This window comes from Babylonia areolata, chromosome 18 (genome assembly GCF_041734735.1).
Source record: "Babylonia areolata isolate BAREFJ2019XMU chromosome 18, ASM4173473v1, whole genome shotgun sequence".
Lineage (NCBI taxonomy): Eukaryota > Metazoa > Mollusca > Gastropoda > Neogastropoda > Buccinidae > Babylonia > Babylonia areolata.
In genome coordinates, this window is record NC_134893.1 from 44,439,767 (window position 1) to 44,453,476 (window position 13,710).

General features: G+C 39.8%; 1 protein-coding gene and 1 non-coding gene across 3 annotated transcripts; both read left to right on the forward strand.

Moving 5' to 3' along the window:
• The first annotated feature begins 15 nt into the window (after nt 1-15).
• On the forward strand, nt 16-9,925 carry LOC143292813 (ATP synthase subunit d, mitochondrial-like). 2 transcript variants are annotated; one of them, XM_076603406.1, is made up of 5 exons: nt 16-174; nt 4,337-4,433; nt 5,505-5,582; nt 8,236-8,298; nt 9,483-9,925. In XM_076603406.1, the coding sequence occupies exons 1-5, from the start codon at nt 53-55 to the stop codon at nt 9,639-9,641; spliced, it is 519 nt and encodes a 172-aa protein (XP_076459521.1). In that variant the 5' UTR covers nt 16-52; the 3' UTR covers nt 9,642-9,925. The 2 variants fall into 2 exon arrangements, with proteins under 2 accessions (XP_076459521.1, XP_076459522.1); XM_076603407.1 differs by lacking the exon at nt 9,483-9,925 and adding an exon at nt 9,030-9,101.
• Nucleotides 9,926-12,767: 2,842 nt separating this feature from the next.
• Trnai-uau (transfer RNA isoleucine (anticodon UAU)) lies at nt 12,768-12,876 on the forward strand. The gene is made up of 2 exons: nt 12,768-12,805; nt 12,841-12,876. It is a non-coding gene; the product is annotated as a tRNA-Ile (tRNA).
• Nucleotides 12,877-13,710: the final 834 nt, after the last annotated feature.

Here is a 13,710-nt window from a genome sequence, read left to right on the forward strand (position 1 = left end):
CGAGACAACAGAAAGGTCAAGGGTAGGTTAGCCCGAGGCTTGGGTGTGCAAAATGGCAGCACGAAGGATTGCGAGGTCAGCGGTCGATTGGGCGGCTTTCAAAGAGCGCGTTCCTCCGAGGCAGCAAGAATTTTACAGGGCCTTTAAAGCCAAAAATGACACATTCATTAACAAGTAAGTTATGGACTCCTCTCACCTAGTAATGTGAGTAATCGCATTGTTGTTATGAACTGACCTGTCCAATGTCATTGAATCAGAAGAATCGGGCGAATCACAAGTCCGTGTTTTACAAGCGAACTGATTCAGATGTTTACAGCATCATAAAGAAACGAAAGTAAGAAAATTATTCTGTCCTTGAACAAACTGAGCGAAATGGGTATGGATGTAGAGGGATCCCAATCAGTGAATCACATATAATACGATTATAAAAGATAAGAGCTTGGACTCGCGTGGAGAAAAAAGTGCTGTCCGGTATGGCCGTTCCAATTTCATTCCCAGATTGTAACATAGAGTGGAAACAGGAATTGATTTAGATTAGGTTTAGCTTATACTTGCGGTTCTGTCTAGCCTTTAAGTCCAAAGCTGCACCGCTCTACCAGCTCACTCCCCCCGCCCACCACCCCCACACCCTGACTCTAAGGGTAAGGTGATACCAGTTTCAGTTTATCAAGGAGGCATCACTGCATTCGGACAAATCTGTATATACTACACCATGTCTGCTGGGCAGATACCTGACCATAGTATAACCCAATGTGCTAGTCAGGCCATGAGTGCATGCATGATGTATGATTTATGTACATATTAGAGTGGATTTCTATAGCAGAAATTTGCCAGAGGACAGCTTTTGTTGCCATAGTTCCATTTTCAGTGCACACGAGACCTCGATTTATTGCTTCTGAATTGCCCGAGACTGCTACGTGAGCTTGCCGAAGAACTGGCTCCTGCCTTCACACTCCTGTACCAGTGCTCCCTCAACACTGGAGTAGTTTTCGAGAGATCGGAGGATGGCCAACGTCACCCCAGTCTTCAAGAAAGGCGAGTGCTACCGCCCAGAAAACTACTGCCCTATTTCCCTGACCAGCATACCATGCAAAATAATGGAGCACATCATCACAAGCTCTGTTATGAACTTTGCAGAAAAGAATGGGATCATCACTGAAGCACAGCACGGTTTCAGACGCCAGACAGACAGACAGCAGTCTGTAGTGGTGGATGGAGCCACTTCCAGTCCTGTTCCTGTAGAATCTGGAGTCCCTCAAGGCTGTGTTCTTGGGCCTTGCCTATTCCTGCTCTACATCAACGACATGCCGACTGGACTGTCCTCCACTGCTCGTCTCTTTGCTGATGATACTCTGTGCCACAAAACCATCTCCTCCACCAGCGACCAGCAAGCCCTACAAAAGGATCTCGATTGCCTCGCACCGGGCTGCTCGCTGGGTGACCCATCGACACAGGAAAACATCCAGTGTGCAAGACATGATGGAGACTCTTCAGTGGTCCCCCCTCAAAGAGCGAAGGAGAAAGACAAGACTGGTTAACTTTTATAAGTTCCGTAGCGGCAGTCTTATTGTCAACACATGCCACAAGCCCTCTCAAAATCCTTCAGCATCCACAGGGACCCGAGGATCGCACCCAGCAGCGTACCACCTCTCCAACTGCAGGACATTGTACAGACAAAAATCTTTCTTTCCCCGAACCATAACAAACTGGAATAGCCTTCCTGCTGAGATTGCCCTCAGCCCAACCCTGGAAGGCTTCAAATCCCGAATCTGATCACCTCCCCCCACCCCCCTGCTTCCCCCCCTCCTCCCATACTTCCCCCACCCCCACCCCATCCCCTGGCCCAGCAACCTCTAGCTCAGGAAACCTCAAAAACACACAAACCCCCCTTATAGTCTACAGAATCTTCACAATGATGAAGGTGGTAGTCAAGGGAAAGGAGAAGAAGACCAGATGCTTTGATTTTCCAGTGAAACTTAAGAGAAAGGGCAAGACTGAGATTCAAAGCCAGACCTACATGGACACTTATAACAGATAAGGGTCTTAACCCTTCTGCCACCTTTCTTCCGAATGCCAGCAGTTATCAACACTCTTCACCCAAGTTCCCCTTCTGTCTGTTAACTGTTATGTGATATGTAGTCCCCCCTTTTTTTTTCTTTTTTTTTTTTTTTACAAAATGCTATGTTCAACACTATAACTAGGTTAAGTGCCAGAATGATCAATATTTTGATTATTATATAAACATTTTAATCATTGTGAGTCCACAACAGAAGAACAACTTCAAGAAGCATCAGTTTAACAACAAATCAATAATTTTATTGAGTCTGACTCAAAACATGTTTTGATTCCATTCCACAGTAACAATGATACTTCATTAAACATTAGTTGTAAAGTCTACTTTAAATCCTAAAATTGTTTGTCTTCTATGTATATTTTTTAAATGTCTTGGTTTGTTTAAAAAAATAAAAATAAAACATTTAATTGAAATGAAATAAAAGATATGGGCTTTTAAAGGTTGGAAAGCCCACCATTTGATTCTGAATTGTAGATATAGATTAGCTCAATAGTGTACTGCTGTGGCTTGATGGTTTTACTTTTATGCAGCAGGTCAGACAGAATGGTTAGACTTGAGCCCTAAATACTCTGTCCCCAGTTTCTGCACACCTGGTGGGTTAAGCCTATGGTTAAGATTTCTTCTCCCAGTTCAGGTCAACAGACGAGCAGACCAGCTTGTTCCGGAATCCTTTTCATTTGTATATATTTTTATGCAGAAGACAACTTCCACATGTTAAAAAGAACCTGTATTCCATTTCAATACTGTTGGCCCCCGTTCCAAGATCAGCAAGCTGGTTTTCGCAAGGACAGATCTTGCACTGATGAGATACTCAGATAGCAATGCTGTACATTATCTTGGAACAGTAACTGGAGTGGAACTCATTCCTTTATATCATTTTCATTGACTTACAAGAACTTGAAGAAGGCATTTGACAGTGGACAGACAGACCCCCTGGAGTTGCTGAGACACTACAGTGTGCGAGTGATCACTAACATCATCCAGAACTCATATGGAGAGATTACCTCCATTGTGGTCCATGGCTGGCAAGTCACAGAAGCCTTCTCAACAGAAGTGAGGCAAGGATGCTTACTGTCACCATTCCTGCTCCTACTTGCAGTGGACTGGATTATCATAGGAAGACCTCCACTGCCCAGAAGCAAATTGGCATCCAGTGGACACTTTGGACACAGCTGAATGACCTTGACTTTGCCACAATCTGGTCCTCCTCTCCCACACCCAGCAACAGATGCAGGCAAAGACCAGCACTTAGTGGAATCCTCAGCTTGCCAGGGTTTCAATATCCACAAAAGGAAGAGCAAGATCCTTAAGGTCAAGGCAGTAAATGCAACACAGATAACTGATAAGGCTTGAAAGCAAGGCACTTGAAGAGGTGGTCAGCTCCGTTTATCTTGGCTGCAACATTGACAAGCAGGGTGGAACAGATACTGACATTAGAACCGGCATTGATGAGGCAAGGGCAGCTTTGGATTACCTGAAAAATGTCTGGGAATCTAGAGGGCATACAATCATTGAATCAACATTAAAATCAGGATCTTCAGCACTGTAGTAAAGCTTGTCTGTGGAGCAGAGATCTGGAGAACCACTTTCACTGCCATGAAGAGAATCCAAACTTTTGCTGACACCTGCCTCAGAAGGATTCTTTGGTTTTATTTGCAAGAGAAAACTAGAACTGAAAAAAGAAAAACTATGAAAGCAAATAAGACAGCAGCCTACAGAAGAAGAGATTCTCCAATGATGCTGAAGATGAATTGGTCACACACTCTGCAAGCCTGCATCCAGCATTAAAAGGCAAGCCGTCACCTGGAACCCACAAGGGAAAGGGAAAAGAGGGCATCCAAGAAATTTGTGTTGCCACAACCTGAAGGCAGATACAAAGAGGATAGACCGCACCTGGGGGCAGCTGGAGCAACTGGCAAAGGACTGGGATGGCCAGATAACCCTTGTTGGTGGCCACACCTATGTCCCAGGTGGGGCAAAGGCGTAAGAGAGGTGAGGAATCCATGTCAACCTTCAGTGGGATATATGGAAACAAACTATCAGAAATGATAAAACTGAAACTGCATGATTGTAGTTCCAGGTGATCGGGGGTAGGAATTGTAGGTTTTTTGTTGTTGTTGTTTTGTTGTTGTTGTTTTTTGTTTTTAACAGGAATACAAGGTGGTGGCTGACTGTCAGATTTGATGTTTTTGCTGTTTTTAGATAGTGTGGAAGCTGCACAATACAATTTAACTTTTTTTCCCCCTTTCTGTCTTTGTTTAGAGTTCATCAATTTCCAGCAGAGTTGCCCAAAATTGATTTTGCTTTCTACAAGGCCAGGCTACCCAACCCTGCCATTGCAGACCAGTTCCAGAAAGCTGTAAGTTGTTGCTTTTATTTTATTATAATAAAAGCAAACTCTGCCATATTGATCATTCTGTAATCATTGTTAATCGTGTGTGGTGCAATGATAATTCCTTATTAACATGCATTCAGATTTCATTATATAATTCACATCCAGTATTGCATGAAATTAAGCCTAGGAGTTGAACTTGAAGAAAAGAATGCAGATTGGTTTGAGAATAAAAAATTATACAAGCTGAAGAAGGATATTAATTGTAGTATAGTAGTTCTCAAGGCAGTCACTGTAATATAACCTCAGGTAGAAGAGAAAGTCAGGAGCCTGAAACATTTTTAGTTTTACACAATTTTATCATGTTCATCAATTTGTTTTGTGAGCCTTAGTTCACTAGAATTTATGTCAGTGAAAATGCAACGCAAATTTTAAATGACATTACTGTTTGCGGTCATCTGCAGCATATAATAAGTTGACAAATTAGTGTGAATCAAAAGAACTTGATTCTTCAAGCCAGTGTTGCTTACATCATAGTGCTTGATGCTTCCTATTAAGTTAACTTGCACACTGATAAATAAAAAGTACAGAATGACAAACCAAGAAAGACTTGGTTGCATGATCCCCTTTTTTTCTTTTTTTCTTTTTTATTATTGTATAATAGTTAATACCCCAGGCCTTGTTGAGATATTATTTCATAGTGTTGGTATTTTAGGGTTTTTTTTGTTTTTCTTTCTGTTTGAGGCAGAAGATTTTACTTTAGAGGATGTCCTATACAGATAAAATCATTAAAATATGCACTCAGTATCTTTTTTTTTTTTTAAAGAACGTAAACTAAAATTAATTAATATTAACTCTGCATTTCAGGTCTTATTTTGTGAACCTTACATTAACTGATCAAGATATTGAATGAGTAAAAACAAAAATTATTTAGTTGTTGAATTTTTGTTTCATCGTTAATGTGTTGTTGTTTTTTAAAAAGAAATCTGTCAACAATTCATTATAAATAATACTACACACACGCACACATGCGCACACACACACATACACACAGAGTAACTAACTAGTAAAACATGTTTTTTATGTGACATTTTTCAGTATGATGCTATGACTGTGCCTTTTCCGACTGACAAGAGCAACATGCTGAAAACTATTGATGATGAAGAGAAAGCAGCGGTAAGATTATGACTATCTCTAATTCTGCAGCAATTCTTTCTTCTTCTTCTTCTTTTTTTTTTTTTTTTTTTTTTTTTTTTTAAAGGCATAAAATTCTGTTTCCTACGTATTTTCAGTCACCAACTCCAAGAAATGTCACTCATTCGTTTTGATATTGATTTTTATGTATTATTTGACAGTAAAGCCATCATGTTTAGGGATCGTTCCAGACTGGCATTGGGGAGGCAGTGGGTTTGAAATTGAAACCTGTCAGAACACACACTATTGTAGGATATCAGTCCCTGGTCAGCCCCTTCTCAGAGCTGAGTGTGCTTTGAGCTTGAGTGTCTATAGGAAGTCTTAGATTTCTTACTGTCATGGTGAAGTGCCATGCACAGACCTGTGCATCTTTGAGAGAGTTGCTCATATTTCTTTCTCATGGTGATCTCATTTTCATTTGTCCCTCGATTTTTTTGGTACACATGGTAGTTAAAGGGGACACAAAGTGAAATAGAATGCTTTGAAAATCTGGCAAATGGGTAAATGATTACAGACCCATGCATTACACTGAACATATGTGCTCATTAAAGCAGTTACTGTAATTTTCAGCCTACAAGGCACTACTTTTTTTTAGTCAAGTCTAACCCCAGTGTTTTATTGGCTATATGCACCCTATCTGTGTCTGAAAACTAAATTCTGACCACCATGTGGGGCCACCTGACACAACAAACTCAATATATGACAACATTGTTGATCACAATAAACACTCACGATCGCACTGAACAGCCACACTTCAGTCTTACCAGTACCACTGTTCAATTAGTGTTCACTTTCAAATTGAAACCAAATTACATACTACATAACACCAAATGTCAACTTAACGTGATCGTGGTTTGCCCTTAGGCCATGAAAAAAGAAAAAAGCAACAAAATGAACTTTACAACAGTGTGCAATCAACAGAAGGCTGTCAAACTGTAAGAAATAGATAAATGAAATAAAGTAAAATTGCGTTAAAAAAAAAAGAAAAAAAAGCAGCAAACAGAGTAACAGAGATGACTCAATGAAAACAAGTCAGATTCTGATCCAGTTTTCAGAAGATGACATCACTACTCGGAAAACGACATCTGCTGATAGCAGAGCCATAATTGAGAATTTTCGCTTTATAGCAGATCTGGCTTATCGGATGTGTGCGCCTTATATGAGTTCAAAATAACTTTTTTCATTAATTCCAGAGGGTGCGCGTAATGCACTGTAGCGTCGTGTAGGCAAAAAAATTGCTGTAAATTGATTTTAACTATCAGCTTGGCGAACCACATGATGCCACTATGTTTGGCTTGGATCTTGAGAAAGGAAACAGAAAAGGGTCAAATTGTGACATCACATGGGCTGCATTCAAAGCCAAGTTCCAGGATTTCTCAGATAAGAACAACTGCGGGGAATGATGGGTGTTCTGTGATTAAAAGTGCAGGCCCATCACATTCATTATTTTCAAAAGCTGTGACAGTCATATCATTGTCTCTGCAATATGTGCTTTCTTTGGGTTTGATGGAGTAACATGCAGTTTCCACATAATATTATGCACTCACAGTTTTGATCTGTCTGTGTTGTTGACATTTCAGCAGCTTGTCTTAACTCTTCTTCCATAAACTCAGGTTCAGAAATATTTGGAACTAAACCAGACTACATCCCAACACAGAACTTGCACAGTATTTTTCTTTTCTTTTCTTTTGGAAAGTCCTTGCACAGAATTTGTTAACAAATTTGTTTCAGTCTGCTTTACAAGTCAGCCCAAAGCAAAAAGGAGTTTCTGAAGTTGTTATATGATATATCACAACCTTTTCAAAATAGCGGCCTCCTTGACTACTCAATTTTTTAAAGTTTTTTTCTCCAGATACACATTTGTTTGCTTTACCAAGTATTGAATCAGCCATAACTACATAAAATCTGATTATGTAAGTCATAAAGCCAAACTACTATGTGTCCCCTTTAATGGTTAAGATTCTAATGAATTATCACTGGATGGACATGGAAGCAGTCCCCATTCCAGGGGAGATATTTTTATACTTTGACTTTGTGACTACACGGTCATCATACTTTGAATCGGAACAGGCACCAGTGAACACCAAAGTGACTCATCATTGGTGCAGTAGTGTAGGAAGCCCCAAAGTTGCCAAACATTGTTTGTTCTACGTTAACTGCCGGCATTGCGGCTGCAAGAGAATGTGTTTGGGATGAGCAATGTCAGGGTAATGCCACTGACTGCATTAAAGATGGAGCACTGGGTACAGGGAAAAAATCTTATAATGAGAACATTTTTAGTTGTGTTGGTAAGCAGTGTTATTGATTGCTGATCTGTATTTATTGTTGTGCATGTTTGTGTACTGTATATGATGTATTTGAAGTGTATGTTGGTAAGCAGTGTTGTTAATTACTGATCTGTATTTGTTGTTGTGCATACTTGTGTACTTTATATGATGTATTTGAAGTTTATATGATGTATTTGAAGTGTAACTGAACTGGCATTTCAGCATTTGCATTTAAATGTTGGCGGTCTTTTTTATCATCAAAGGCCAGAAGCATCTGTAGTGCAGGAGTTTTTATCATGAACACGAAGTTTATATAAAAGTTACTTGTCAGATGCTGACTGGAATATAATGAATTTAACTGTGGGCAGACTGAACTCAGCAAGGCCTATGTAGCAGAAAGGCAGGAGGAAATCAATGATGCCAACCTTCTGGTGAGTTGTATATACCTTTTACAATAATGGATTGTGATATAAAAATCAGTCATCGCAGAATTCTGACAAAATTACTGAGAACAATAATGTATTTTATTTCTTTAACAAATTAAAACATCTATGAATACCTTCACCCTGTCAGTGATATTCCAAGCTGTTCCCAAAATAGAATATTTCTTGTTAGTAGAGTTAAATCAGTAATGACTGACCCAAGTATAAAATGACCTTCACATGCTGCACAAACATAATATCACAACAACTTTTCATCGGCTGGGAACTTTACTTCTTGTGTAAATGTGTTCCCGTTGTACAATGGACAAAAAAAATTCACGCACAAAAATGAGCACACCATGAAAAAGGGTCACCAACTGACAAAACATTTCCCAATGATTTGTTATGCATAGATTGACAAGCTGATGTATATATTCGAGTGCAGCTGCCCAAGATTGATTTGATGTATATGTTCGTGAACAGCTGTCCAGGATTGACAATCTGATGTATATGTTTGTGAACAGCTGTCCAGGATTGACAAGCTGATGTATATGTTTGTGAACAGCTGTCCAGGATTGACAAGCTGTTGTACTTGTAGATATGTTTGTGAACAGCTGTTCAGGATTGACAAGCTGATGTATATGTTTGTGAACAGCTGTCCAGGATTGACAACTGATGTGTATATATGTTTGTGAACAGCTGTCCAGGGTTGACAAGGTAATCAATGTGTTTGTGTTCAGCTGTCCAAGATTGACAAGCTGATGTATATGGTTGTGTACAGGTGTCTCAAAGTTTGATATGGTCATGAATGTGTTCATGTTCAGCTATCCACATCTGATAAGCTGATGTCTGTGTTTACATACAGCTGTTCAAGATTGACAAGGACATGAATGTGTGTTATTTTCTGTTTCTCAAGGAGGCGTTACTGTGTTTGGACAAGTAAATATAAAGTAGATAAATAATAAACTGAATCCATTTGTGTTCAGCTGTCCAAGATCAACAAGGTCTTGAATATTTCTGTGTTCAACTGTCCAAGATTGACAAGTTAATGATGTATATGTTTGTGTTCAACTGTCAATGATTAACAAGGTCTTGTATGTGTTTGTGTTCAGCTGACCAAGATTGACAAGGTCATGTATGTGTTTATGTTCAGCTGTCCATGATTGACAGGTCATGTATGTGTTCATGTTCAGCTGTCCAAGATTGACAAGCTGCCCAAGCCAGATGAGATGACGTTGGAGATGTATGCCTACTACTTCCCCAACCTGGCAATCGACCCTGTCAAACGACCCAGCTTCTGGCCCCACACGCCCAACATGCAGCCCGGCCACAAGGACAACAGCAACATTTAATTGATAACTGTGTCCTTGTGTAGAGCACTGGACAGTGTGAACACCATTAGGGGTCTGGACTTCAAGTAGGATGATGAAGGATTAGATATCTCATATGAAAAACACAAAATTAGGGATACCCTTTCAGTGATGAAACAGCAGGCTGTTGTTATTTTGTTCAATGAAAGTCTGGATCGACCAACTGTAGTTGTAAGAGATCATGTGATGTAATTGAATGTCTGAGTGAGGAGTTAATATCTTATTCTGAAGTGTAAATCAAGAATTAAAGTGTTGAAAAAATTATACATTCATGTGTTAATTTTGACAGTGGTATATTTGAGTCTCTGTGTGTGTATGTGTGTGTGTGAAAGTTGAGCATATATGTGAATGTGTGTGTCTTGAGGTAACTTGTAATTAAATGTGTAAGCTTTTTCTTCAAATCACTTGCAGTTATACTGTTTATACTGATGTACTAATGTATCACAAGCATTCACTCTTCACTGATTATGCATCAGTTTGGGAGTGATGGAACATTAAACTCATTCCATTCTGAGACCCGTATGATTAGAGTTGTAAGCACAGGACCCTAGACCTATCAGTCATCACTTGAGACATTTTTTTCAGAAACGTACAGCTTGAGGACTTTGTTTATAAACAAAGTATGATCAATGCAATTCTAATTCATAATGTTATGCATGCGCTGGGTGTGTACATGTTACTTGTCATCACATGGGAAGTGGAAACCTGAAGTTGTCAAAGGAGACAGAAGGGCTGGGAGACAGAAGTGCTGGGCTTAGAGGTAACGCGTCCGCACAGGAAGTGAGAGAATCTGAGCACGCTGGTTTGAATCATGGCTCAGCCGCCGATATTTTCTCCCCCTTGAGTGGTGGACTGGACGCTAGTCATTCGGATGAGATGATAAACCAAGATCCCGTGTGCAGCATGCACTTAGCGCATGTAAAAGAACCCACAGCAACAAAAGGGTTGTTCCTGGCAAAATTCTGTAGAAAAATCCACTTCAATAGGAAAAACAAATAAAACTGCATGCAGGAAAAAAATACAAAAAAAATGGGTGGCACTGTTGTATAGTGACGCGCTCTCCATGGGAGAGCAGCCCTGAATTTCACACAGAGAAATCTGTTGTGATAAAAAGAAATACAAATATATAAAGAAAGCATTTGAAACAGTAGGATGCTCCCACCCATTTGGACTGATTGTTTTCTGGTTCAAGAAAAAAAGCTTTGTTGTTTTTATGCTCTTTTAAAGACCCCTTTGAATTAGATGAAAAATCAATGCAATTTTGCCTCTTCACGCACAATTAGCCCCATTGCTTTCCCAAAAATGATCACTCTCTTCTCTAGAAAACCAGACTTTTTACTTGGTTGTTGTTTTTTTCGGTCCATTGATCGATGCCGTTTGACTGAATTACTGGCATACTGCTCAACCTAAATCCACCAAACACAGCCACACTCAGACTCATCTGCTACAGTCCCAGTGCTTGCAATCCAGAAGATGATGTCAATATTAGGTGGCCATGACGTTACTCCCCAGAGGAGACCCTGCAATGCTGTTGTATCACTTAAGTGGTGTTCAGAAGTACCTTGTCGGATTCAAGATGGCACCTCCTACAAACCCCCATACTCAGGACAATAACTGCTTAGGTATGGAGCCGGTCTGAGTGAGCATCCCACCAGGATTTAAATTGCTGCCATGTCCCTCAAAGACAGTCTTCGTGAATCTCATATTGCTAAAGACTGTTACAGGAACACAAGCATGAATTTGGATGGAAAAAATATCAACATGAGAGCAGTGCATGAATGGCCACCAATTATGGGACACAATCTTTCTATATATTTGGCAAGGGTGCTGCTGATGCTAAGGAAGTCCATTCCAGTTTTGGACTGAGTGTAAAGGCAGTACACTACACTTGCTTTCATAATAGCTTGGTGTCAACCAGTCCTGAGAGAGACACCTGCAGTGCTGGTCTGGAAAGTACTGTATAATTCATGATATGATTATATAATGTTCTATCCCTTAAGTTTACACATACATGTGGCAAGATTCTAGTTACTTTCCTTTATGCACAGTCATATGTGTACATGAACAAGACATCACCCTATTCTTTAATCACACAGGAACACAAGCTGATAAAGTATGATTTTCCTTTGCATACGTCTCCATAGACAATGCAACCCTAATCTTAATTCCTTCACACACACACACACACACACACACACACACATGCATACAATAAAAAGAAAAACATTGTAAAAATTTGGAGGAAAAAAAATCATCAAATTGCATAACAAAAAAATAAAAACAAAAACAGGAAGGGATAGAATTAATGTGATGCATACAGCACATCGCCTACATGTTAGTTGTGAAATCATGCACATGTTCAGCGGAAGCTGGAGTGGTTGACAACTGCTGTACAGTTGGGCATCTTATGTTCGTCTGCCTCTCTCAAACATTCATACACATAAACTGACGAATAATATTAACACACACGATCACACAGGCACATGGCAAGGGATGATTTTCCTTTGAGTTTTTCTGCAACAATACAACCCCATTCTTCCATCCAATGCACAGAAAGAAAGAGGGAGAGGCACATGACAAATACGATTTGCCTTTGTGTACATCTTCACCCCCACATTCACACTCATTCTCAATCACAGAGACACGTGATTATTAAGTACGATTTTGCACACATCGTTCTTCGCCCCTCCCCTCATCCTCCATCACACACACACACACACACACACACACACACAGATCGAGGCACGTGCCAAGATACGATTTTCCTTTTCGCTCGTCTACATAAAAAACACAACCCTATCTTTAAATTTTCTTCCCATACACGCACACACTTAACACATGCGATGCGTATGGAGTTTTAAGTAGGAATTTAGGATGCTAAAGTGCCACATTACCGGAGTTTAATATACACCAATATGTAGGGTAAAAAATAAAATGGAATAAAAGGTTGGGGGATATAAGAACGGTTCGAGGTTTGAAGCATGTTGGATTGATTGATGGTGGTTTAACAAATCCAGGTGGAAAGGATGTCAACAGACGTCACACGGCGTGCAAAACGTTGCAAGCAATTTTTGATAATATGCATAAAATTTCCCTCCCTGCGCAGCAGCTCCGGTAGCACAATCGGTTAGTGCGCCGTACTTATAGACAGTACACTCCACCGTCACTGACGGTCAGAGGAATGCGGAGGTTGTGAGTTCGAGCCTCACCCGGAGCAGCTTTTTTTTTTTTTTTTAAATAATTATTTTGATAATTGTGTTTGCGCGTAAAACCGTAGTTGATTGTAATTATAATTGCATATAGAGTTTGTCATTCAAAGACAAGAGAATATTATTACTCTTCTGAATTTACTCTTCTGAAATCTAATATTTTCTTTCACCACTTTGGAAACTTTTATCTGATATTTCATCCCTTTTCAGGCGTGGAAGATATAATAGTAACAGAGCCAAGACAGATAAAACACAAATATTTTCATTCAAGAAGATACATAGGAGTTATATTTTTATGCTGTTGTATTCCTATACATTTGTTTTCAGTTGTTTTTGTACTTTATCAATTTCTCTTCGACTGCTGTCGTATATAAACCATCAATTTAAAGATTAAGAATCAAAACTGTCATTCTTATTTTCAGTCTTTCTTCTTCTCACTGGTCTGTTTTGTACAAGGTAATTCTGGCATTATGTGTATGCATTTCAGCACCGTGACAAACACGTAAACGAGTGTGGAGAGGGGGGTAAGAGGGAAGATGGGGGGGGAGATGTGGGGGGGGGAGAAGGGGGGGGGTTGAGCGGAGGGAGAAAAGGTAGTGTTGGAGTGGTGGGTTTGAGGTAGTCATCAGTAATTACCAATGAATAATTAGATAAGTTTCCTATTGCAGACTGGTATGACCAGATATATGATGTTACAAATTGCTGAGAATCATAATTATAAAGCACAGGCCTCCTTTCTCCAAAAGACAGGCCGACTTCTTTTGGCTCCTGTAAGACGCTGAATGTCAGATTGTCTTGCCCTATGAGCAGACATGAAAAGTGCTATCCAGGGAGGGAAGAAT